At 42.1% G+C, this 27480-nt stretch overlaps 1 protein-coding gene across 1 annotated transcript in view; it reads right to left on the bottom strand.

Annotated features, from left to right (window-relative positions):
* The window catches only part of LOC132819370 (WD repeat-containing protein 64-like), a 125549-nt gene extending 98510 nt beyond the window's left edge, over nt 1-27039 (bottom strand). Inside the window, exons 1-4 of the mRNA XM_060830845.1 lie at nt 26889-27039; nt 23370-23500; nt 16649-16742; nt 6433-6539 (exon numbers count right to left, since the gene is read on the bottom strand). Coding sequence (XP_060686828.1) covers nt 6433-6539; nt 16649-16742; nt 23370-23500; nt 26889-27039 — 483 coding nt within the window. The remainder of the gene's footprint in view (nt 1-6432; nt 6540-16648; nt 16743-23369; nt 23501-26888) is intronic.
* Nucleotides 27040-27480: the final 441 nt, after the last annotated feature.

The raw sequence follows: 27480 nt of genomic DNA, 5'->3' as shown, positions 1-27480 counted from the left end.
TGGCCCATATCCCTCCAAATTTTACCTATGTGTGGCAAGTGACATTGCTTTCAGATTTTGTCACCAAAGGTCAGCATTTATATGAGAAAAAAAAGTGGAAACCAACAATAGATGTTTGGGGATAAATATTAAAGATGAAATTGTACAGGCAAAAATGGAACTAGGAGAATACAATCCTAATTTGGAGATGTCGGTGCTGGACTGGGGTGTACAAAGTTATAAAATCACACAACACCAGGTTATAGTCCAACAGGTTTATTTGGAAGCACTGGCTTTCAGAGCACTACTCCATCAGGTGGTTGTGGAATTGAGGATTGTAAGACACAGAATTGATAGCAAATGTTTACAGTGTGATGTAACTGAAATTATATATTGACAAAGACCTGGATTGTTTGTTAAGTCCCTCATCTTTTAGAATGAACATATTGGTTTAAAAGGCATTTGGATGGGGATATGAATAGGAAGTGATTGGAGAGATATGTGCTGGGTGCTGGCAGGTGGGACTACATTGGGTTGGAATATCTGGTCGGCCTGGACCAAAGGGTCTGTTTCTGTGCTGTACGTCCCTATTACTCTATGACTCTACAGGTAAATCGTAGAACATTTAAAAGTTACATTCTCAAGTGAATTTTAACAATTGGTGTTATGTCGGCCCAGATAATGCATTGAAGGTGTGAGGTGCCCTTTGTGAAGCTGTCTGTGCCCCAATGCTCAGACTGATTCTAATCTAAAAAATGGATTTACAGAATTTTACATGGATTCATGCAGTTTTTGAGCAAAGTAAAATATAATTATGCAAGTACAAATTCACCCCACAAACTTATATGTGTAGGTGTGCATGTGGCTGTGTGTTGTGGGGTGGGGGGGTGGTGGTGGGTGGGCAGGGTTGATGAATGTCTGTGAGAGAATGTGTGTATGTGTGTGAGCGTGAGTGTAAAGGGGTATATATCAGTGAGAGGGTGCGTGTGTGAGTGTGGGAGTGTATGTTTGAGCATATGAAAAAGGGTCTACATGAGTGTATGGGTCTGTAGGACAGTGTGTGTGTCTGTAGGAGTGTGTGTATGTAGGAGTGTCTGTGCTTCTCTATTCCTGATGAAGGGCTTTTGCCCGAAATATCGATTTTCCTGCTTCTCGGATGCTGCCTGACCTGCTGCGCTTTCCCAGCACCACTCTAACCTAAACTCTAGTTTTCAGCATCTGCAGACCTCACTTTTGCCTCGGAGTGTCTGTGTGTCTGTGTCTGTGTGTGTGTGTGCCTGTCTGTGTGCGTGTGTGTGTGTGTGTGTGTGTGTGTATATAGTGCAATGGGTTCGCCTGTAGTGTGACATGAACCCAAGATCCCGATTGAGGCCATCCCCAAGGGTACCAAGCTTGACTATCAGCCTCTGCTCTGCCACTTTGCCTTGTTGCCTGTCCCGAAGTTTGCCTTGGAGGAGGATGATCACCCGAAGGTCCAAGGTCAAATGTCCTGGACCGCTGAAGTGTTCTCCAACCAGGAGGGAACACTCCTGTCTGTTGATTGTTCTGTGGTGTCCATTCATCCATTGCTGTAGCCTCTGTTTGGCCTCGCCAATGTACCATGCCTCAGGGCATCCTTGCCCGCAGAGTATGAAATCAACAACGTTGGCTGAGTCACATAAGTACCTGCCACTAAATGGCAGGATGTGTCCCCACGCGAAATGGTGGTATCTGTGTTGAAACTCTGACACGTCTTGCAGCGTCCACCGTGTCAAGGTTGTATTGTGATGTCCTGAAAACCAGGCAGTTTGCTGCAAACAATGATCTGTTTGAGGTTTGGTGGTTATTTAAACACGAGAAGTGGAGTGGTGGGGAAGGTCTTGGTGAGAGGCTCATCCTCACCGATAATGTGTTGCAGGTCACGATGAACATGGCGTAGTTTTTCGGATCCTTGGAAGTACGGGACAACGAAGGGTCCCCTGTCAGTTGCAGCACGAGTCTGTGTCCTGAGGAGGTCATTACAGTTTCTCGCTGTGGCATGTTGGAACTGGTGGTCAATGAGTTGAGCATCGTATCCCGTTCTTATGAGGGCACGCCGAGTACTTCCAGGGTAGAGTTTCTAATCTACTGTTATCTCTGCATTATCTCCTTAAGTGTCTGATTATCAGTCGGTCACAAATTATCCTATGTTCTTTCAGTATTCCAGGATATATATTGTTGATCCCAGGTAATTATTATGAGTCCGTTAAAGCTGTCTGGATCTTTCTTTTTATTTGTATGTGTTGGCTTAGTATCTGATCCATGTGCTTTTATAAATACTGGTTAAAAAGCTGCATTATTAAGCTCAACAAGCACTACCATTGATTGAATCTCCACAACTGGTTACTTCAGTACTGAATATGACCAAAAATGCCCCTTTCTAGAGGTGAAGATAATTTCTCAGAGGATAAGGCCGTTATGCCCGACAGATAAAAATCACCTAAAAGTAATTAATGTATTTTGCTAAAATTATGAGATGAAAATTAATAATGTGAACAGATGGTGCATTATTACAGATTAAATAGTGATTTGATAAAATATTGAATAATATGATAATGGAAAATATGCAATTAAACACATTGAAGTGTATAAAAACTGGAAATCACACTGACAACAGTCTATGCAGTTCTGTCAGAATGTGAAAAATTCAATAAGTGAAAATTGCACATAAATCATCAAGTCCTGACTAGTTTTATGACACAAGTGATATTTTAAACACATTCTGGAACATACTGTTAGTACTGGGCTAAATGATAAGAAAGTACAAATAGATATCACTTTTATTTAATTTGCTGTTGAATGAAAAATTCATTCATCTCCTTGCTAAAAAAATCTTTTTAATCACTTAGGCCTTTTGTTCTCCAATCTCATTTTTAAACAATAAAAGTTCCAGCACTAAAGATATTCCAGGTTGTTAGAGTACTCCTTAGAATTAACCTCAGGATTGATCATTAATAACTGATACTCTGAAAATCAGGTCTGGGAAAAGAAGATCCTGAAATAGTTTTGTTAAAAGTCTTATTGAAAAAATCTTCATGACCCCAAAACAGAAATTTGAACTCATGCTGTTTTAATAAGAACTAGGAGCAGGAGTAGGTCGTCTGGCCCTTCGAGCCTGCTCCACCATTCAGTAAGATCATGGCTGATCTTTACTTGGCCTCAGCTCCACTTACCCACCCTCTCGCCATATTCCTTAATTCTTTTACTGTTCAAAAAAGTATCTGTCGTAGCTTTAAAAACATTCAATGAGAAGTCTCAATTATTTTACTGGCCATAGATTCACAACCCTCTGGGTGAAGAAGTTCCTTCTCAATTCAGTCCTAAATCTGCTCCCCCCAATTCTGAGGCTATGCCCTCTTGTCCTAGTTTCACCTGCTACTGGAAACATCCTCTCTACATCTATCTTATCTATTCCCATCATAATTTTATGTTTCTATAAGACCCCCTCTCATTCTTTTAAATTCGGATCAATATATAATCCTAGTCTACTCAGCCTTTCCTTATAAGCCAACCACTCAACACCGGACTCAACTGAGTGAACCACTTCTGCTCCTCTCTGCAGGTGTCAGTACATCCTTTTTCAATTAAGGAGACCAAAATTGCACACAGTACTTCAGGTGTGGCCTCACCAGCACCCTGTTCAGCTGCAACATAACTTCCCTGCATTTAAACTCAATCCCTTTAGCATTTGCCTTCTTAATTACCTGTTGCACCTACAGGCCAATCTTCTGTGATTCATGCACAAGCACACCCAGATCCCTCTGCACAGCAGCGTGCTGCAATGTTTTTACCTTTCAAATAATAGTCTTTTTACTCTTATTCCCACCAAAATGGATGACTTCACATTTGTCAACATTGTACTCCATCTGCCACTCGCTTAATCGATCTATATCCCTCTGCAGACTTTCAGTATCCTCTGCAGACTTTGCTCTGCCACTCATCAATGTGTCAACTGCAAACTTTGACACACTACACATGATCCCCAACTTCAAATCATCTATGTAAGTTGTAAATAATTGCAGTTCCAATACTGATCCCTGAGGCACACCACTGGTCACTGATCACCAACCAGAAAAGCACACATTTATCTCCACTCTTGACTTCCTGTTGGCTAACCCATCTTCTATCCTTGGGCGGCACGGTGGCACAGTGGTTAGCACTGCTGTCTCACAGCGCCAGAGACCCGGGTTCAATTCCTGACTCAGGCGACTGACTGTGTGGAGTTTGCACGTTCTCCCCGTGTCTGTGTGGGTTTCCTCCGGGTGCTCCGGTTTCCTCCCACAATCCAAAGATGTGCGGGTCAGGTGAATTGGCCATGCTAAATTGTCTGTAGTGTTAGGTATGGGGTAAATGTAGGGGTATGGGTGGGTTGCACTTCGGCGGGTCGGTGTGGACTTGTTGGGCCGAAGGGCCTGTTTCCACACTGTAAGTAATCTAATAGACTGCCTGCAACACCATGCATTTTTTTTATTTTACACAGCAGCCTTTTGTGCAGCACCTTGTTGAATGCCTTTTGGAAATCTAGATACACTGAGTCCCCATTGTCGACCATGCTCGAAATGTCTTCATAGAATTCCAGTAACTTTTTAAACATGACCTATCTTTTATGAACCCACGGTGTGTCTGCCCAATTGAACGATTTCTATCTAGATGTCTTGCTATTTCTTTCTTGATGATAAATTCAAGCATTTTCCCACTACAGATGTTAAGCTAACTGGCCTATCATTCCCCATCCCTTTTCTACCTTCTTTTTAAAATAGTGGTGACACATTCACTATTTTCCAATCTGCTGGAACTGCCCCAGCGGGGCGGAAGTGGGTACTGCAGATGCTAGAGATTAGAGTCAAGATTAGACTGGGGCTGAAAAAGCACCGCAGGTCAGTCTGCATCTGGCAAAAGCGCTTCATCAGGAGTTGCCCCAGAGTCCAGAGAATTTTGGAAAATTACCACAAGCACATCTGCTATTTCTCCTGTCATCTCATTTACTCAGGCATCAGGGCCAGGAGACTTGTCTACCTTTAGCTCCAAGCTCCAAACTTCCCCAACTTTTACATCGCCCAATTTTTAATAGGAAAATTATTATTTCCTCAGAGTCCAGCCTAATATTAACTGTATAAATATCCTTCGGAAGTGGTGAATGATGTTGAGATCAGCATTTTGTTGGCTATTTTTGGCATATGCTGCACTTTCTACTAGAACCCCTTTAGTTAGTTTGTGAGGGTGCTTCTGCAATGCAGTTAGAAAGAAGTTGCTGGAATGTGATGCTGCAGCAATGAAGGTACACTAACTATATAACCAAGGCAATGATACAGTTTTACAGAATCAGAATGAGTTCAGAGTTGGCTGGGTTTTGCTTTCTCAAAAGGCTCTATTGATGGAGTGTTAGTGTCCCTACCTCTGGCCCTAAGCATCCTGAGTTTGAGTCCCATCTACTCCAGAGTGACATAACACCCCTGAGTAGGAAAATAACACAAGTGTAGAAAGAAATAGTTAATGAGTTACTATTTTTGGGCGGCACGGTGGCTCAGTGGTTAGCACTGCTGCCTCACAGCACCAGGGATTCCAGCCTCAGGCAACTATTTGTGTGGAGTTTGCACATTCTCCCCATGTCTGCGTGGGTTTCCTCTGGGTGCTCCGGTTTCCTCCCACAGTCCAAAGATGTGCAGGTCAGGTGAATTGGCCGTGTCAAATTGCTTATAGTGTTAGGTGCATTAGTCAGAGGGAAATGGGTCTGGGTGGGTTACTCTTCGGAGGGTCAGTGTGAACTTGTTGGGCCAAAGGGCCTGTTTCCATACTGTAGAGAATCTAATCTAATCCAAAAAGGCAACACATAAACATGGACACTACTACCCAATTTGTTTCTGTTGGAAAATGGTTTCCTCAAGTCTGTGTTTCTCAGTAAAATAACAAATACTCTGGTTGTAGAATAATTTGCTTCAATAGGATAAATTCAATGCGCCCCAATCAAATTATTTTTTCTTATACTACACTATGATCTTACTTTTAAGTTCAATCTTTAATTTTAATTGCTCTAATCCTGATTGTCAGGTTACCTTGGTCAAAAGGTCTGGAACACTTGCTCTACATCTTTCTGCCCCTACCTTGCTTCCTTCCTTTTAGATATGCTATTAAAGCTATTGCTTTGACCAAGGTGTTGGTAATTTGACCTGTCATCTTCTTATGCAATTCAGTGTCATCCTTTATATTGTAATATTCCTTTGAAAGACTTGGAGATGTTTTATGATGCTAACGGTTTAAGATAAATATGTTGTTATTGTTATTGTTATTGTTGGTATGGATGATCACTGATGCCACGCATTTTAACTGTCCAATAAATAATTTTTAAAAGTTTACATTTGTATTCTACTTACTTTTCCATGAATCTTAAGTTAACTGAATTTGCAATATTAAAAAAAAAATGATTCTCAGACTTACCTGGCTGTTATAAAGTAGAATAACCCCTTTTAATGTAGCTACTAACACATGATCAAGGTGGTGCACATTAACCACACAGTGAATGTGATCATGTCTCCTTTTTAACTCTGTCAAAACAAAACACCAAATTCCAATTAGTACAAAGACCAAACAATGTCTTTTCTTCATCAGGGAGCTAAGGAAATTTGGCATGACAACGAATACCCTTGCCAACGTTTATAGGTGCGCCATCAAGAGTTTTCTGTCTGGATGTATCACCACCTGGTATGGCAAATGTACCATTCAGGATTGCAGACGGTTACAGAGAGTGGTGAACTGGCAATCACAAAGGCCAACCTCCCATCCATCGAGTGCCATCTTCCAGGCCCGCTGTGAAGGAAAGGCCGCCAGCATTCTCAAAGACCCAACCCACCCTGGCAATGTTTTTCTACAACCTCTACCACTGGGGAGAAGGTACAGAAGCCAGTTTCAAAACAGTTTCTACCCTACTGTTGTTAGAATACTGAATTGACTCATAAACCCTTTACATTTGCCTGTATCTATGTTTTAGCTTTTGCCGCTGTTTACCTATTATTTACTTATCTATGCTACTTAACTCTGTGATCTGCCTGTATTGCTCACAAGGCAAAGCTTTTCACTGTGCCTCGGTACACGTGACAATAAATTAAATTCAATTCAATTAGAACAATTTGCAAAAATTTCAAATTTCTCTATTTTATCTAGAAATAACTAACTGTCTTTTCTAATTAATGAATTTAATTAGTGAAGCTTTGGAAATGATCTATTGTCTTGAAGGGAGTACTGCTAAGTGTTTTAGTGAATTTGACTGGTGCTTAGTCTTACTTAGGAGAGCTAGATTCTGATCCTTTTAAGGGAGTTTTCAAATGTGGTGGTAATGCCACCTGAATTCACACAGTTTGGGGTCTTGTGCTGGGGGGATGCAGAATGGTGCAGTAGAGAGATGTTGTTGTGATATGTACCCCAACATCCAGAGAAAAATGCCCTGCTTTCCAACCAACTATCGAACAGTAATACAAGAATGTCATTAGTAAGTGGCATGAGGCCTGTCTGCACAAATTAGCATCTTTATGATGTAATCGCACCTCACTGGTATCCAGTTTTCCCGCTCCCCCACCCACCAGGTATAAACTTGATGCTGACAATTCCCAATATGACAGCTGGAGACTTTAGCTTATTGCTTGCTCCTCTGGTAAACCATCAGTCACCAACACCTCAGGGCATGCTCCACGTCCAGCAACCACATCCAAAGCCCTGTCCACCAGGACCTATAGGTCCCTGTCAGCAAAGCAGGATGCCATTTTACCTTTGTAGTGCAGGGGAGCGGCAGACTGCCAATGTTTGACTGGGTGCTTGGTTGGGCTTTAAAAATGCTACGATTGGGGTGGCACGGTGGCTCAGTGTGGTTAGCATTGCTGCCTTGTAGCACCGGGGACCTGGGTTCAATTCTAGCCTTGGGGACCATCTGTGTGGAGTTTGCACATTTTCCCCATGTCTAATGGGTTTCCTCCGGTGCTCTGGTTTCCTCCCACAGTCCAAAGACTTGCAAGTCAGGTGGATTAGCCATGCTAAATTGCCCGTAGTGTTAGGTTCATTAGTCAAAGGGAAATGGGTCTGGGTGGGTGACTCTTCAGAGGGTCGATGTGGACCTGTTAGGCCATATGGCCTGTTTCCACACTGTAGGGAATCTAATCTAATCTCCTGGCAGCACAAAACCTAGCATTGGTCAGCAGTGCCACCTGCAGGGACTGGGGCAATAGGATGACAGGGATGTTATAAGGGTATGGTGCACAGATTAGCTTAGGTTATTTACAGTGTGGAAACAAGCCCTTCGGCCCAACAAATCCACACCGATCCTCTGAAGAGCAACCCACCCAGACCCATTCCGCTACATTTACCCTTTCACTCCGGTTTCTTCCCACAATCCAAAAATGTGCAGGTTAGGTGAATTGGCCATGCTAAATTACCCGCAGTGTTAGGTGAAGGGGTAGATGTAGAAGAATGGGTCTGGGTGGGTGTGGACTTGTTGGGCCAAAGGTAAAAACAATGACTGCAGATGCTGGAAACCAGATATCTGGATTAGTGGTGCTGGAAGAGCACAGCAGTTCAGGCAGCATCCAAAGTGCAGCGAAATCGTGTTTCCACATTGTAAGTAATCTAAACCTAACACTATGGGTAATTTAGCATGGCCAATTCACCTGGCCTGTTGGTGGAAACCAGAGTACCCGGAGGAAACTCACACAGACCTGGGGAGAATGTGCAAACTCCACACAGACAGTTGCCCGAGGCAGGAATTGAACCCCAGTCTCTGGTACTGTGAGGCAGCAGTGCTAACCACTGTGCCACTGTGCTAATAATGAAATGAATTTGAGAAAATAGCATATGTAAACAAGTTAGGGTACATGGAGAGGACCTCTGTGAAACTCAACAAAATTGACATTTAGCCAACTTCTGATAAAATTCAGTCCTACATTTCAGACAGCTGAAAGATTCACTGATTCTCAACTCCCTTACAACTATCAATCAGGGGATAAAAAAGGGAAAGAACATTCACAGGCGGATGTTTAAAACTAAATGTGTTCAAAGTCCATATCACTAACATTAATCATCACAATGAGTACAAATTCCACAAGAGAAAATCCTGCAATGAGATCTGCCATTGATAACTGTGATGATTACAAAGTGATGTAGATTCACCTGAAACTGGTACATAAATAATTATTGGAGATGTGGCACTTCTTGGGTACCGAGAATGTATCTTCTGTTAATTTGGATTTGGCAAGGCCCAAATAAACAATCATTATAGGGTACTCTTCAGTCAGAGGCACAGACAGGTGATTCTGTGGTCATGGGCAAGAATTCAGGATGGTGTGTTGCCTCCCTGATGCCAGGTTCAAGGATGTCTCAGAATGGTTGCAGCATATTGTCCATGGGAGAGTGAGAAGCTGGAGGTTGTTGTACACATTGGTAAGAATGACATAAGTTAGTGAAAGGGTTAAGGTTTTTAGGTGGGAGGTTTAAAAGCAGAACCTCAAAGGCAGTAATCTCTGGATTACCATCAGTGTCACGTCCTAGGGAGAGTAGGAATACAAAGGTAGGGCAGATAATTCAGTGGCTGAGAAAATAGTGCCATTGGCAGGGATTCAAATCTTTGGATCATTAGGATCTATTCTGGGGCAGAAGAGATCTGTTCAAAAGGAACAGGATTCACCTGAACTGGAGCGGGACCAATATCCTGGTGGGGAGATTTGCTGGGGGTGCGAGTGGAGTGGAGTCTAACTAGTAATGAGAATAGAGAGACAGATGAGGATGGTTCAGAATTTAAACTGAGCAAGTTAAGTAGACAAGACAGGCAAGAACAAGTCAGAGAATGAGGTAACTCTGAAGAATTAAACTGTATTTATTTCAATGCAAGGAGTCTGACAAGTTGGATGAACTCAGGGCATGTTTGCAAACATGGGTGTGGGACATCATACCTGTTAGAGGAACATGGCTGTGGGAGGGAAAAGGACTGGCAGCTCAGTGTTCTGAGGTTTAGATGTTATACATGGAGAAAAGATAGAAAGGGAGGCAAGAGAGAAAGGGGTGGTGGCATTTTTGATTAGAGAAAACATTACTGCTGCACCTAGGATATTCCTGAGGGATTGTTCAGTGAAGCTGTATGGTTGGAACTCAGAAATAAGAAAGGGATGATCACATTGATGGGATTGTACTACAGGCCCCCCAATAGACAATGGGAAACTGAGATGCAAATTTATATAGGAATCTCAAATACGTGTAAGAATAATAGTGGTGGATTTTAACTTTCCAAATATAGACTGACATTGTGTTAAGGACTTTGGTAAACGTATTCAAGAAAAATTTCTTCATTACTATGTAGACACACCAACTAGCAAAGGAACCAAACTTGGCCTTCAGTTGGGAAATAAGACAGGGCAAGTGACTGAAGTGTTAGTGGAATACCACTTTGGGATCAGTGATCATAATTCTATTAGTTTTAAAATAGTTATGGAAAAGGATAGGCCTTGTGTAAAAGTTAAAATCTCTGAATTGAAATGAGGCCAACGTTGACAATATGAGATGGGAAAGGTCAAAATTTGATTGGAGTAAACTGTTCGCATGTAAAGGGATGAATAGCAAATAGGATGCTTTCAAAAAGAAAGTAACAACAGTTCAGAAGCATTGAGTTACTGCTGGATGAAGGGTGAGGCTGATAGGAATAGGGAACAATGGATTGTAACAATGCTGCTCTTTTAACAAGGTAACTCTGTCCTTGTTTTATTTCCAGAGAGGTCGTAAAAGATACATACTCAGAAAGTCTAAGTTGAAAGGTTTCAGGGCCAGATTGTTTGTAGCTAACAGATATTGCCTCAGGAAAAAGGCTTTCAAGACTTTAAAAAGCACTTGCACAATGAAAGGGGAGTGGCCAGTTCTCCCAGCTCTTTTTTCCCTGGGTTGGTTTGGGTTTTAGCACAGTAGTGTTCTGAAGCTGCTGGACTCAAAGAAGGAAGGGCCAGGCTGGTATTCTCTTGCTGATTTCTATCTGTAAGACCCTGGGTTTGATTTTATCTTTTGCACCAAGGGGTGTTTCAGGGGATTGTCGCAAGTATTAGGAACAGTATCAGTAAGTTGAGAGGATCTGTTGGGTTTTCGGATAACTTAATCTGTTAAGTTATTTGTATTCTGTTCCCTTTTGCTTGTATTCCATTCAGTAATCTTGTAAATAAATTCTGTTTTGTTTAAAACTAGTGATTTGTCCAACTGCATCCCTCCTGGAATATCCGTGTTATACCAGCTGAAAGCATCGAGCAAAGTTAGGGCCTGGACTACTTTCATAAAATGTTTTGAGAGGTCGGGCCTGGTTCATAACAGGATGAATAAAATATTGAGGCTCTGGTGAAGAATAAGGAGGTGTGTTAGATATAGACAACTGGGATCAAGTGTATCTCTTGAAGAATATAAGCAGTGCAGGGGCAAGAGAGAAATCAGAAGGGCAAAAAGGGAATATGAGATAGCTTTGGCAGATAAGGTTAAGGATAATACAAAGAGATTCTACAAGGACATTAAGAGCAAAAGAGCAACTAGATAGAGGGTAGGGTCTCTAAAAGATCAATGAGGTCATCTATGTTTGGAACTACATGAGATGGGAGAAATACTAAATTAATATTTTGTATCAGTATTTACTGTGGAGAAAGATACAGAGGCTAGGAAACTCAAGGAAATAAATATTGATGTCTTGGAAATAGTTGTCATTACTGAAGAGGAGGTGCTGGAGGTCTTAAAATAAACATGAAGGTGGGTAAATCTTTGGGACCTAATGAACTTAATGGTAAGGTCCCAGGGAGTGTTGCTGAACAAAGAGACCTTGGAGTACAGGGTCATAGCTCCTTGAAAGTGGAGCCGCAGGTAAATAGGACAGTGAAGAAGACATTTGGTATGCTTTCCTTTATTGATCAGAGCATTGAATGTAAATGTTGGGAGGCCATGTTGTGGCTGTACAGAACATTGGTTAGGCTGCTGTTGGAATATTGCATGCAATTCTTGACTCCTTCCTATCAGAAAGATGTTGTGAAATTTGAAAGCGTTCAGAAAAGATTTACAAGGATGTTGCCAGGGTTGGAGCATTTGAGTTACACGGAAGGTTGAACAGGCTGGGGCTTTTTTTTCTTGAGCGTCGGAGGCTGAGGGGTGACCTTATAGAGGTTTACAAAATCATGAGGGACATGGATAGGGTAAATAGACAAAGTTTTTTCCTTTCTTTTTCCTGGAGGAGTCCAGAACTAGATGGCATAGGTAGTTGGGAAAGATATAAAAGAGACCTAAAGGGCAACTTTTTCACACAGAGGGTTGTACATGTGTGGAATGAGCTGTCAGAGGAAGTCGTTGGGGGCTGGTACAATTGCAACATTTAAAAGGCATTTGGATGGGTATATGAAAGGGAAGGTTTTGGAGGGATATGGGTCGAGTGCTGGCAAATGGGAATAGATTGGGTTGGGATAACTGGTCGGCATGGATGGGTTGAACCGAAGGGTCTGTTTCCCTGCTGCACATCTCGATGATTCTATGACTGTAAGTATACCCCAGGACACTGTGGGAAGCTGGGGAAAAAATTGCAGGGACTCTGTTGAGATATTTTTATTATCTATAGCCACATGTGAGGTGCCAGAGGGTGGATAATATTGTAGCTTTATTTAAGACTCATAGAATCTCTACAGTGTGGAAACAGGCCATTCAGTCCATTCTGACCCTCCAAAGAACATCCAACCCATCCCTGTAACACTGCATTTTCCATGGTTAATCCATCTAGCCTGTACATCTGTGGACAGTGGAGGAAACCCAAGGAGACATGGGGAGAATGGTCAAACTCCACACAGATAGTCACCTGAAGATAGATTTAAACCCAGGCCCTTGGGGCTGTGGGTCATCAGTGCTGACCACAGAACTACCATGCCACCCTGAAAGAAAGGCTGTAAGGAGAATCTTAGGAACTAGAGAACAATGTATTTAACATCAAGTTGTTGGAGGGAATTCTGACAGTTAGGATTTACATGCATTTGGAGAGGTAAATTAGGGATTAGGGGCATTTTGCATGACTCTGTGCTTGGTAAATTGTGTCTTACAAACTCAGTTTAATTTGTTATGGATGTGACCAAAAAGGATAGGAGGGCAAAGTGACAGATGCTGTGTACATGAACTTTAATAAAGCCTTTGACAAGGTTTCGCATGGTAGACTGATCAATAAATTTTGATCACATGATGTTCAGGGAGAACTCACCAACTGGAGACACAGTTGGCTCGATGGTAGGAGGTAAAGGGTGGTAGTGGTGGAGGGTTTTTTTCAGACTGGAGGCCAGTGACCAGCAGCGTTACAGGGATTGGTGCTAGGTCCACTGTTGTTTGTCATTTATATAAACAATTTGGATGATACTTTAGGAAGCATGGTTAGTAAATTTGCAGACAACACCAGAATTGGTGGCATAGTGAATGGTAAAGAAGGTAATCTAAGATTACAAAGAGATCTTGATTGCTGAGGCCAAGGGCTAAGGGGTGGCAGATGGAGTTTAATTTGGCTAAATGTGAGATGTTGCACTTTGATAAGACAAACAAGGATAGGACTTATACAATTAATGGTAGGGCCTGAGGTAGTGTTGTCAAACAGAGAGTACTAAGGATTCAGGTAATAGATCTATGAAAGGTGTGTCACAGATAATCTTAGACCATTCAGTGCAGGTGTTGGGACATCATGTTGAGGTTGTTCGGGGCTTTAGTGAGGCCACTTTAGGTGTACTATGTGTAGATTAGATTCCTTACAGTGTGGAAACAGGCCTTTCAGCCCATGTCCACACTGACCCATTCCCCTACATTTACTCCTGACTAACGTACCTCACACTATTGGCAATTTAGCATAGCCAATTCACCTAACCTGCACATCTTTGGATTGTGGGAGGAAACCAGAGTGCTCAGAGGTGGGGGAGAATGTGCAAATTCCACACAGACAGTTGCCTGAGGCAGGAATCGAACCTGGGTGCCTGGCACTGTAAGGCAGCAGTGCTAACCACTGAGCCACCGTGCCATGTAGCTCTGGTTGCCTTGCTATTGGAAGGATATTATTAAATTGGAGAGGGTTCAGAAAAGATTTAGAAAGATGTTGCTAGGAATGGAGAGTTTCAGTTATAAGGAGAGGCTGGACAGGTCTCTTTATTCACTGCAGCATAAGAGGTTGAGTGGTGACCTTTTCGAGGTTTATAAAGTCATGAGGAGCATAGATAAGGTGAATAGCAAAGGTCTTTGCCCTTGGGTGGGGGAGTTCAAACTTACAGTGAGAGGATAAAAGTTTAAAAGGGACTTGAGCAGCAATTTTTTCACACAAAGGATAGTTCATAACGAACTGCTAGAGATGCAGGTGCAGGTACAACATTTAAAAGGCGTTAGGACAGGTACATGAATAGAAAAGGTTTAGAGGGATATGGGCCAAAATACGGTCAAATGGGATTAGTTTAGTTTGGGAAACTTGGTCAGCATGGACCAGCATCAGACTGAAGAGTCTGATCCCGTGCTGTATGACCTTATGACTGAATAAAGTTTCAACATAAGGACAAGCTTTACAAAGTTTGCAACTGTGAAAATTACATTTTGCAATGGTTCAGCTGCTGATAGCAATGAGCATTGCAATGTACAGGCTAAGATCCTCATTTTCTCACTCATCTCTGCTGAGCTTGCTGATCTCAGCTGCTGAACTGAAAATATTGTCAGTATTTTACAACAAGGATGAAATACAGCTTCATTAAGCCCAGTTTTTTTTTCACGAAGAAAGAAAATTCTCAAAAAACTGGCTGCTATACCAAGCTAGCTCAAAGAATATTGAGACAATGCACAAACTCTAGTTGGCTACTTTACTCAGGAATGAAGGGACTGATGCACTATCAGACATATTCTGTTTCAGATTCAATCTTAAACCAAGATGACCAACTTCTCTCTCTGACAGAGGCAAAAGTTGCCATTTACTATTCCAAAGAGGTGGAAAAGAATTCTGTCCTGTATATTTTCCAAGCTACCCCCAACCAACACTACTAAAATAGATTAGTTGACCAATATCCCATCATCGTTTGTGCACTCTTGCTATGTGTAAATTCGTAGCAGCATTTTATACAGTACTTCAGAGACATAAAAACATTGAAAGCAGGAGCACATTTAGGCCACTCAGCCCTTTGAGCTTGCTCCATAGTTCAATGTAATCATGCTGATGATCCAACTCAGTACCCTGTTCCCACTTTCTCCCTTTGATCCCTTTCATCCTAATAACCAAATCTAACTCTGTCCTCCAAGTATGCCATGTTTTGGTCACTGTGGCAGAGAATTGCATAGGCTCAAAACATACTTGGGAAATGATTTTCTCCTCATCACAGTCCTATTCCATATCTTTAATCTGGGACTCAGGGTTCTGGATCCCCTAGTCATCAGGAACATCCTTCCTGCATTAACCCTGTCCAGTCCTGTTTGAATTTTATAGCTTTCAATGAGATCCCCTTCCTCATTCTTCTGAATGCCAGTAAATATATTAATAACTAATTAGCATCTTTTCATATTTCAATCCTGTCATCCTGGTAAACCTTTGTTACACTTCCTACATAGCCACAACATTCTTCCTCAGATAAGGAAACCAAACTGCACACAGTACTCCAGCTGTGGTCTCACTAAGGACCTGGACAATTGCAGCAATCCTCTTGCTGTGGAAGCCAACACACGATTTACTGTCTTCATCACCTGCTGCACCTTCGTGTTCCCCTTTAGTGACTACTATGAAAGGATACCTAGATGCCTTGCCTGGTGAAGAGCTTATGCTGGAAACATTGACTGTCCTGCTCCTCGGATGCTACCTGACTGTCTATGCTTTTCCAGCACCACACTCTCAACTCAGATGTCTTTACATTTCCTCCAGTTCCCATTCTATTGCAATCCAAATAATAATATGCCTTCCAACTTTTTTCGCTAAGCAAATGGATAACCTCATATTTATTCACATTATGTTTCATCTGCCATGTATTTGCCCACTCACCTAGCTTGTCCAGATCACGTCGAAGTACCTCTGCATCTCCCTCAAAGCTCACTCTCCCGCCAGCTCTGTGTAATCTGCAAACTTGGATATATTACATTTACAGCACTAATCTAAATCAATAGTATATATTGTGAATAACTGGGGTGCAACGCTGGTCCCTGTGGTAACCCACTCATCACCTACTGTCACTTGGAAAATTACCTTTTTATTCCTACTTATTGTTTCTTGTGTGCAACAAGTTCACTCACCCCAATACCATGCCCATCAATATTGCATTCTAATCTCTTATGTAGGACCTTATCAAAAGCCTTCTGAAAATCCAAGTAAACCACGTCCACTGCCTCAACACATTTAAACAAGTATGAATTTGCTGTACAGTGTTTTTCTTTTCCTTCATGCACAGCTTTCAGGTTTCTGCCTGTTTCACACCTTCCTTTTTTCCCACCCCTGACCATGACTAACTGAACTGCAGAGTAATTATTGTTAATGGAAACACTAAACCAGTGTCTAATTCAGTCTAATTTATTAATTATAAATGGCAAGTTGGGTTGTTACATTTCGCTATTTCTCAGTAGCAAAAGCCAAAATGTGTATAGACACAATTTAATAACTGTTTACATTTTATAGAAACTGTTGCAATACCTTCTCTCAGTTCAACATGTTGTCGCTTGGAAATCATAAATATCGGCAGGATGTCCATGATACTCTTTTCATCTGATGGAAAATATCCAAAAAGCTGCATGACAAAAACACATACGTGTTATCAATATACACGTTTCTCACTTATCATTTTTGTTCTGATGCATGGCTTGTAAAGCTGATAAAGATAGTTCAGATGATAAACATTTTATTATTTTCAGAACGAAAATGACAACTTATTGCAGCATTAAAGCAGCTCAGTCCGAACATAAAGTTCACAAAAGACTTCTCCGCATAGCCAGAAGAAGCCCTCAATCTGTGTTACACATTATAACACCTGGTTTGAATCATAGACAAAACAGCAGAGAGGAAAACCCATTGTTTTGGTTCAGGGTGTCTTTAAAGAACTACTCGGTTTAGCCCCAGACTCCAGATTTTTCTGCAGAACTCAGCAAGTTAATTCCCTACAACCACATGAAAGATTTCTGTTTGAAATGCTTATGGAATTTGTTGCCACAACATTTGAGGGGGTGCATTGCCAACCTTAGCAATATATACTGTGAAAATAATTAGATTAGATTACTTACAGTGTGGAAACAGGCCCTTCAGCCCAACAAGTCCACGCCAACCCGCTGAAGCGAAACCCACCCATTCCCCTACGTTTACCCCTTTTACCTAACACTACGGGCAATTTAGCATGGCCAATTCACCTGGCCTGCACATCTTTGGACTGTGGGAGGCAACTGGAGCACCCGGAGGAAACCCACGCAGACACGGGGAGAATGTGCAAACTCCACACAGTCAGTTGCCTGAGGCGGGAATTGAACCCAGGTCTCTGGCGCTGTGAGGCAGTAGTGCTAACCACTGTGCCACCCAAAATTCTTTTTACATTTCTTCTAATTCTTTTGCCAATTATTTTAAACCTGTGTCCTCTGGTTAATTACCCATTGCCAAATGCACAGGTTTTCCATATTTATTCTTACCAAAACCCCCTGCAATTTTAAAAATCTCAAATAGATCTCCCCTTTTATTCTACTGCACTCAGGAGAACAGTCCTGGGTCCTCTAATCTCTCCAAATAACCAAAGATCTTCATGCAAAATGTCATCCAGATAAATAAAGCTCTTCTGTATCCTTTCCAATATGTTGATATCCCTCCTAAATATGGTGCACTATAGAAACTACAGTATATTTCCAAGTGTGGATGATGACTGGCCTGGAAAGTAACAACACCACCATAATCTGCTGTGATTATGCATCTCAGTGCTAATGGTCAGGGATTTGTTTTAATACATTCTTAAACCCCTCCATGGCCTCATTCTTCCCAATCTCACCAAATCTAGTGGCCTTCCAACACTGAGAACTCTACTCAATATTGCAGATGAAGCTGAACCAGTGCTTTATAGAGGTCTGACATAATTTCCTGGTCTTTGTCATCTGTTGTCAATTGAATAAGTCCAGCATCCTATAGAATTAATAGACTGTTCTCGCAAATTATCCTAGCACCTTCAATAACATATATACATATACGATCCAGTTCCTATTTATGTTCCTGCACTAACAATAACCTTTGTTTCATAATGGACCAGTTAGTCATTGCAATGGTAGCATTGCGATAGTTGTGTACGAGGACCATGTGCATATGACATGATTGACTCCCTAGAATTACCCTGGAAGCTGAAACTCCCTGTGAGTAATAACCTAGTTCCAAATTCTAAGTTAGTGTCAGACGGACTTAATATCTACCCCAGGAAATATTAGAGGAATTAAAACCTGCATTAATTCCTGGGTAACTATTATACTGATTTCACTCCCACCTTAACTCACCAAGATATCTGATGCCCAATTCTCCACCAGACAATACTCCAACTTGACAAGATTCATCCCTGACCTGGTCCCACTAGGCTCAGCCACTGACTATATTCCCACCCTGTGTCGAGTCCTATGCTTGTCCCCACTGCACTCAACATGACTCTTGACTTCACCCAGAACTGGATACGACTTGCACACTCACGTTTTCGGACCCGCCCCCATCCCACCCTACCACTCCGAGCTCCCTTCCACCATTCACCAACACTTACCTCCTACTCTCAAGCCCAATGTTCCCCACCGCATGACCTGACTGGACTTCACTTGATTCTCTGGTTCCCAAGATGACACACCCATTGACTGGACCCACTCCATCAGTACTCAACTACCAACTCAACCCATCCCATCCCCAACCTACCCTAAGCACGCACCCACTGACCTGCTACCCTACCATCTCACCAACCTGCCACCCAGCTCCTCACCCAGTTGGCAACTTACTCCTTCATTAATCTTCCACCTCTTGTCTACCTGCCTTTATTTCTCTATGTTCTTCTGACCAAAGTAAAGCTTGCTTTTGGAAGGGGAATTGTAATTAAATGTCTGAGATGTGAGGTAATTTCTGAGGTAACATAGTGATTTATTATTTCTATAGGGATATGAGCGAGGGAACCAAAAATCACAAATATAAGCTTATTGATGGGTGTGAGTGGGGAAAATCATCAGCTTGTGATGTAGAGAACATACGTTTGCTGTAAGTAATCATTTTTTATATTTGGGTGTCAGAAGAAATGAGGACACATTGAGTTCCTGGTGGAGCAATATCCAAACCAGCTAAAAAGAAATGAAACACAAAAGTGGTGTGAAAGGCTCAGGCACATTCAAGAATTCAGAATACTCCCAAGCTGTGTTGTTGGTTGTTCGAGTGAACAAAATCCCCAGGAGGCTGAACCATCAGGGAGAGGGAGAGTGGATTTGTAGAAATATGCTTTGTCAGTGTTGATCACATCCAGAGATTTCAGATGGAACAAAGCTGCCAGTGAAATCCACTCATGAGCTTAATCCAGTGAGTGGAAAAAGGGAGAGGCCCGATGTACCGCAAGATTTTAAGATTTTGAAAAGTGCCCAAATTTGTGCTGAAAGTAAGACAAAAGGATTTGTGAGAGCGATCTTTCATTGCATTGACTAGTTAAAGGGTACTTCAATGCTTCTACTGAAAACTATTCTTTGCGTCAATTCAATCTTCTTTGATTTTGGTTTTGACTGTTACAATGGAAGTTTTCAAAAGTGGAATATTGTCATTCCACTTTTTAACATTCCATAGACATTCTTTTTTTTTCAAGTCACTGATCTCAACTCGAATTGTAACAGCTAACACAAGTTAATTCCTAATGGAAAAGATTAGAAAATCACAACAGCCACAAGTTAACACAAAGGAATGCCTTGCTTTCTTAATAGTTGCAGTTGTGAGGCTCTGACCTGCTCCTGCTCAACCATTTTCATTCTGAGATTTTGGCTTGGCCCCTGTGAATCATTCTGCTGTGTGACTACTCCTCGCATAAAATACACAGAGTCACAGAGATTTACAGCACGGAAACAGACCATTTGGTCCAACTCGTCCATGCCAACCAAATATCTGAACCTAATCTAGTCCCATCTGCCAGCGCTTAGCCACATTTCTCTAAACTCTTCCTATTCATGTACCTATCCAGATGCTTTTAAATGTTACAATTGTACCAGCCTCCACCACTTCTTCTGGCAGCTCATTTCATACACATACCACTTTGTTAATGAAAACGTAGCCCCTTAGGTCTCTTTTATATCTTTCTCCTCTCACCCTAAACCTATGCCCTCTAGTTCTGGACTCCCCCAACCCAGGTAAAAGACCTTGTCTATTTATCCTATCTATGCCCCTCATGATTTTATAATTCTCAATAAGGTGATCCCTCAGCCTCCGACGGTCCAGGGAAAACAGCCCCAGCCTTCTCAGCCTCTCTCTCCAGCTCAAATCCTCCAACCCTGGCAACATCCTTGTAAATCTTTTCTGAAACCTTTCAAGTTTCACAACATCCTTCCGATAGGATGGAGGCCAGAATTGCAAGCAATATTCCAGAAATGACCTAACCAATGTCCTGTACAGCTGCATCATGACCTCCCAACTCCTGTACTCAATGCTCTGACCAATAAGGGAAAGCATATCAAATGCTTTCTTCACTATCCTATCTACCTGCGACTCAACTTTCAAGGGACTATGAACCTGCACTCCAAGGTCTCTTTGTTCAGCAACACTCCCTAGGACTTTACCATTAAGTGTATAAGTCCTGCTCTGATTTGCTTTTCCAAAATGCAATACCTCACATTTATCTAAATGAAACACCATCTGATACTTCTCAACCCATTGGCCCATCTGATCAAGATCCTGTTGTAATCTGAGGTAACCTTCTTTGCTGTCCTCTACAACTCCAATTGTTTGTCATCTGCAAACTTAATAAGTGTTCACATGTTCCTATGTTCACATCCAAATCAATTCATATAAATGACAAAAAGTAGCGGACCCAGCACTGATCCTGTGGCATTCCACTGGTCACAGGCCTCAAGTCTGAAAAGCAACCCTCCACCACCACCCTCTGTCTTCTACCTTTGAGCCAGCTCTGTATCCAAATGGCTAGTTCTCCCTGTATTCCATGACATCTAACCTTTCTCACCAGTCTCCCATGGGGAACCTTGTCGAATGCCTTACTGAAGTCGATATATATCACATTCACAGCTCTGCCCCCAGCAATCTTCTTTGTTACTTCTTCAAGAAACTCAATCAAGTTCATGAGACATGATTTCCCATGCACAAAGCCATGTTGACTCTCCCTAATCAGCCTTTGCCGTTCTAAATGCACGTAAATTGTGTCCCTCAGGATACCCTTCAACAACTTGCCCAGCACTGATATCAGGCTCACCAGTTTATAGTTCCCTCGCTTTTCCTTGCCACCTTTCTGAAATATTGGTACCATATCAGCCACCTCCAGTCTTCTCGTACCTCACCTGTGACTACTGATGATACAAATATCTCAGCAAGGGCCCAGCAATCACTTCCCAAAGTTCACACTTAATTCTGGAGTACACCTGATCAGGTCCTGGGGATTTATCCACTTTTATGCATTTCAAGACATCCAGCGTCCCCTAATCTTTAACACGGACATTTTTTCAAGATGTCACTATCTAGTTCCACACATTCTATATCTTTCATGTCCTTCTCCACAGTAAACATTGATGCAAAATATTCATTTAATATCTCCCACATCTACTGCAGCTCCACACTTGGGCTGCCTTGCTGATCTTTGAGGGGCCCTATTCTCTCTCTGGTTACCCTTTTGTCCTTTATGTATTTATCAAATCCCTTTGGATTCTCCTTAACCCTGTTTGCCAAAGCTATCATATGTCCCCTCTTTGCTGTCCTGATTTCCTTCTGAAGTGTACTTCTATTGCCTTTATACTCTTCTAAGGATTCACTCGATCTCTGCTGTCTATGTCTGTTGTATTCTTCCTTTTCTTAAGCAAAATCTCAATTTCTTTAGTCACCCAGCATTCCCGACACCCACCAGCCTTTCCTTACATCCTAACAGGATTATACTGTCTCTGGACTCTCGTTAGCTCATTTCTGAAAGCTGCCCATTTTCCAGCCATCCTTTTACCTGCGAACATCTGCCCCAAATCAGCTTTTGAAAGTTCTTGCCTGATACTGTCAAAGTTAGCCTTCCTCCAACTTGGAACTTCAACCTGGTCTATCCTTTTCCATCACGATTTTAAAACTAATAGAATTATGGTCACTGGCCCCAAAGTGCTCCCCCACTGACACTTTAGTCACCTGCCCTGCCTTATTTCCCAAGAGTAGGTCATATTTTGCACCTTTTCTAGCAGATACATCCACGTACTGAATCAGAAAATTTTCTTATACACATTTAACATATTCCTTTCCATCTATACCCTTAACACTATGGCAGTCCCAGTCCACGTTTGGAAAGTTAAAATCCCCGACCATAACCACCTTATTATTCTAACAGAAAACTGAAATCTCCTTACAAATTTATTTCTCAATTTCCCTCTGACTATTAGGAGGGGTATATAACACAATTCCAATAAGGTGATAATCCCTTTCTTATTTCTCAGTTCCACACAAATAATGTCCCTAGATGTATTCCCAGGAATATCCTCCCGAATACAGCTGTAATGCTATCCCTTATCAAAAATGCCACTCCCCCTCCTCTCTTGCCTCTTTCTGTCCTTCCTGTAGCATTTATATCCTGGAACATTAAGCTTCCAGTCCTGCCCATCCCTAAGCCATGTTCCTGTAATTGCTATGATATCCTAGTCCAATGTTCCTAATCATGCCCTGAGTTCATCTGCCTTCCCTGTTAGTCATTTTTCCTAGATGCACTCTGATGTCCATGAACTCAAATAGCAAAGGCAGTAACTGAGCAGATTCACTGCTGTGTCGGTTAGCAGTGTAGGTTTCTTTCTCTCTCTCACACACACTCTGACCATATGCTCAGCTGCCTTTTGTCTGTCTTTCTTCCTTTTAAAAGTGCTGCTATTTTGACTTTTTTTCCTCAAAGTTCCAAAACAATCCAACAGCATATCAACAGTAATTGCTGTTCCTGGAATTTGAGAAGATCACCTCCAACATATAAAATATCTCAAAAAAAGGAGCAGCTCTTACAGCCATCTGTTTTCTCACATTTTCTGAGTTACTGATATCCAGTTTGTAACTAAAAACATTATGTCAAGACATTTGTTCGGAAATAATGGAAGAAATAAAACCACATATCTTTAAATTGATCTCATAAATATCATGGAAATAAAATGCATAACAGCTTGAAAAAAATTAAAGTCACTTCTGCATAATGTAAAATGATATAAAAACTTACTTCACACCAGTCAATGGGTGTTGTCACGTCAATGTTAATCTTCTTAAAACATGCCTTTATGAACTCAGCTTTCAATTCATCATTAAATAGATCTTGCACAGTATCATAAAACTCATCGTAAGTCATTGGTTCTGGTGAAAAAAACACATTGAAAGATATTTGCATGTATGATGTATGCACAAAACAGCTTGCATATAAGTCATATTCTACAATCTCTACTATCGGGGAGAAGGCACAGAAGTCTGAACACGTGCACCAGCCAGATTCGAAACAGTTTCTTCCTACTGTTGTTAGAATACTGAATGAACACACAAACTCTTAGCATTTGCCTGTACCTGTGTTTTTGCTTTGCCACTGCTTATCTATTATTTACTTATCTATGCTATTTAACGATGTGATCTGCCTGTATAGCTTGCAAGACAAAGCTTTTCACTGTGCCTCGGTACATGTGACAATAAATTTAATTCAAATTCAGAGACATTGGTAGCATAAAACTTGAGTATTACTGAGAAAAGAAGCTTTACATCTTGCACTGATCAGGACAAAATCACAAGAATGCCAAATCTCGAAAGAAACAACAACCTATCCTGCATTAGAAGAGGATGCTGATTGGTTGACGAGTGGACTGAGATTGGTATAGTCGTTACCATTCAGAATGCACCAGGGAACAATGAGCTGAAAAGCTAAATTTAAGTTCAAATCAAGCAAATTGAGCCTTAATGGTCATGACATTTTCATAAGAAATGGACCAGAGATTGATTGCTCCCCAAATTTTTGTTTAGTTAAAAAACGCACACTGCATGGTCATTGGAGGGGAGCATGAGTGGTGAGGACACTGAAACAGTCAAACAGGATCATCAAAAGGAGCAGGTGAAATGAGGCTAAAGCAGATGAACCAGAGGTGGATTTGTGTGAGTCTCCGGAGCAGCAGCAGTGAGGTTAAAAGAAGCACTGAGAGCAGTGAGATCAAAGAAGGAGACAGACCAGCAGTTACCCTGTGTGGGACTCTGGAGTGACGGACATGAGTTTGGATTCATTCCTGTCATAAAGAAAAGTGGCTTTGGTGATTTGAGGTCAGTTCTTGCAACTCCAGGAATTCCTAAAATAATGTCCTTGGCCAAACCATCTTCCCTCCAGTGACCTTCCCTCCATCATAAAGTCCAAAATGGAGATGTTCACAGATGATATCATTATGTTCAACAGTACTCTTGGCTCCTCAAGTAGGCAAGCCCTGGTCAATAAGGTTGGGCTGAAAATTGGCAAGTAACATTTGCATCATGAAAGTGTCAAAAAAATGACCATCTTCAAAAAGAGAGATTCTGACTATTGCTCTTTGACATTCAATTGCATCATCATCACTGGGTGTTATCATTGACCAGAAACTGAACTGGACAGGTCACCACCACAGCAGACATAAACCTGCACCCACCCCATCTCCTCACCTCCATCCCAAAGGATCCTTCCAAATCTGGTAGAGATTTTCCTGCACCTCCATACAAGTTATCTACTGTATCCATTGCTCTCAATGTGGTCTCCTCTACTCTGGGGAGACAGAATGCCAATTTGAGTAATGTTTCAGAGAACATCTCTGGGACACACGGGTTAAACAACCCCAACACCCTGCGGCCAAACATTTCAACTCCCCCTCCCAGTCCACCAAGGACTTGCAAGTCCTGAGCCTCGTCCACTACCAAAGTCTCACCACTGGAAGCCTAGAGGAAGAATGTCTAATCTTACACATTAGGACCCTCCAATTACATGACATCAATGTCAATTTCACCAGTTTCCTCATCTTCCCTCCCCCACCTCATCCCAGATCCAACCCTCCAACTCAACACCGCCCTCTTGAACTGTCCTAGCTGTCCATCTTCCTTCCCATCTATCCGCTCCACTCTCTGCTCCGAGCTATCAGCATCACCCCACACTTTCATCTACCTATTATATTCCCAGCCACATTCCCTCCACCCCCATGCCCCTCCCATTTAATTCTCAGCACCCTTGGGCACTCCCACATTCCTGAGTAAGAGCTTTTGCTCGAAATGTCGACTCGCCTGCTGCTCGGATGCTGCCTGACCAGCTGTGCTTTTCCAACACCACAAATTTTGACTCTGATCTCCAGCTTTTGCAGTCCTCATTTTCTCCATGAAAATAGTTTGGCTACAAAAGAAGGTCAGAGGCTAGAAACTAAGTAACACACTTCCCCAAAGTTTATCCATCATCTACAAGCAAAAGTCAGGATTATTATGGAATAGCCTACATTTGCCTGGATGACTGCAGCAACACTTAAGAAATTTGACACGAGCAAGGACAAAACTGCTGCTGGATTAGTACCATATCCAAGAATATTTGCTCCTTACACCATCACTGCTTAGTATTGCAGCTGCAGATAGTACAATAATTTGGCTGCACCTGCAAAATGGACTGCAGTGGTTCAAGAAGGCAGCTCACCACTACGTTCTCAAGGGTAAGTAAGAATTGACAAGCAATGCTGGCTCACACAGCAACACCTACACCCCATGTGTGAATAAATATAACAACAACTCTGTGTACAGCAAGCTCTCAAAACAGCAGTATGATAATAATTACACAACCTGTGTGGCAATGATTGCAAGATAAATATTGATCAGGGCATCAGAGATAACTTTGCTGCTCTTCTTTGACATAGTGCCATAGGATATTTAATTTCCACCTGAGCGGGCCTGAACTTAGCATTTCATCTGACAGATAATGTTGCCAACAGCAGTGTTAGCCTTGATGGCTAAACTCTCGTAATCTGCTGACTCAGGTGGGAAAGCTCACCAACTGTGAGGTCTGCTAATGCTAGAGATCAGAGTTGAGAGTGTGTTGCTGGAAAAGCACAGCAGGTCAGGCAGCATCCGAGCTGCAGGAAAATCGAGAGCTCTGGCCCGTGGCGTCGATTTTCCTGCTCCTCAGATGCTGCCTGACCTGCTGTGCTTTTCCAGCAACACACTCTCAACTTCAAGCTCACCAGCTGGGGGAGGTGAGTACAAAACAGAAAGAAAAATCTCCACTCCAGCTCTCCCATTCTTAGAATCGCTATGTAGAACAAAAATCTCCAGCAGTGGCAACTTAGGATGTCCTATAGCACCTAAGAACGAACAAATCTGAGTTGTTTTGAATGCAACAGTGGAGACAAGAACTAATTGGAATGATTTCCATTCTGCCAACATTATTGAAAATAAAAAGGAGATTAGACGAAAACATAGCTTCAAAAAGCAAGCTACAAAGAAAATTGGGTGCCATTTGGAGATTGAAGCAGGATAATTGACAGGATAGCACCAAGCTGGATGGACTGAATAGCACTGATCTGATTAGTCTCTTTTATATGTTGCAGCATGTTGGGCTGATTGGGAGGGGACAACACCCAAGATCACAGAGGCACCTTCAACTTATTGGTACGAAATGCGAACAATTATGGGTGCCGTCACGCAGCCATAATATATAGGAAATCGTGAAATATCCATTCCCAGACTTCTGAGAGAAATCAGGTTAGCTCACCAAAATCTGGCATCCTTCTGTTGCTATCAAGATTTCTTAGATTCTGCAGCATCACGGCGACCAGATTGTTGAATTGATCCAGGCGGTCCTTGAATGTGTGCTCAATGAATGGGTAGTCCAGGCCATGGCTTGCCAGGTCTTGGATTGACATGTTGTACTGAACTTGTTGACCTGTCCTTCGTGGATTTTAAAGAAGAATGGTTACTCACACAATTTTCCTCCTTCCCACTATTCTCCTCTGAATAAAAAAAATGTCTGTGGGGATTTAATGCAATAGAGGAGATTTGCAAGTTAAGATGACACCAAATTTGAAGAGGCCATGTCCAAGGTGAGGGGCTCATTGACACACCTGAGCACGTAGCATGGCTCCAGGTATGGCCGCCTCCTGCTGTTGCCCCGAGCAACCAGATACCTTTGATCCAATCACAGTGCAGCCTGCCCAAGCCAGCACCTGATTGTCACCTCAGCACCCTTTGTGATGTCAATCACTCCATCAGGTGAGCGCTTTGACCCTTTCCCCATTTCTAACACGTTTCCCCAACACATTCCCCAGTAAGGCTGCAAACGTCCTCAATGTGACCCTGTAAAAGTT

Source organism: Hemiscyllium ocellatum, chromosome 10 (genome assembly GCF_020745735.1).
Source record: "Hemiscyllium ocellatum isolate sHemOce1 chromosome 10, sHemOce1.pat.X.cur, whole genome shotgun sequence".
In the NCBI taxonomy this organism is placed as follows: Eukaryota; Metazoa; Chordata; class Chondrichthyes; order Orectolobiformes; family Hemiscylliidae; genus Hemiscyllium; species Hemiscyllium ocellatum.
This window is presented reverse-complemented; position numbering and strand designations above follow the sequence as displayed.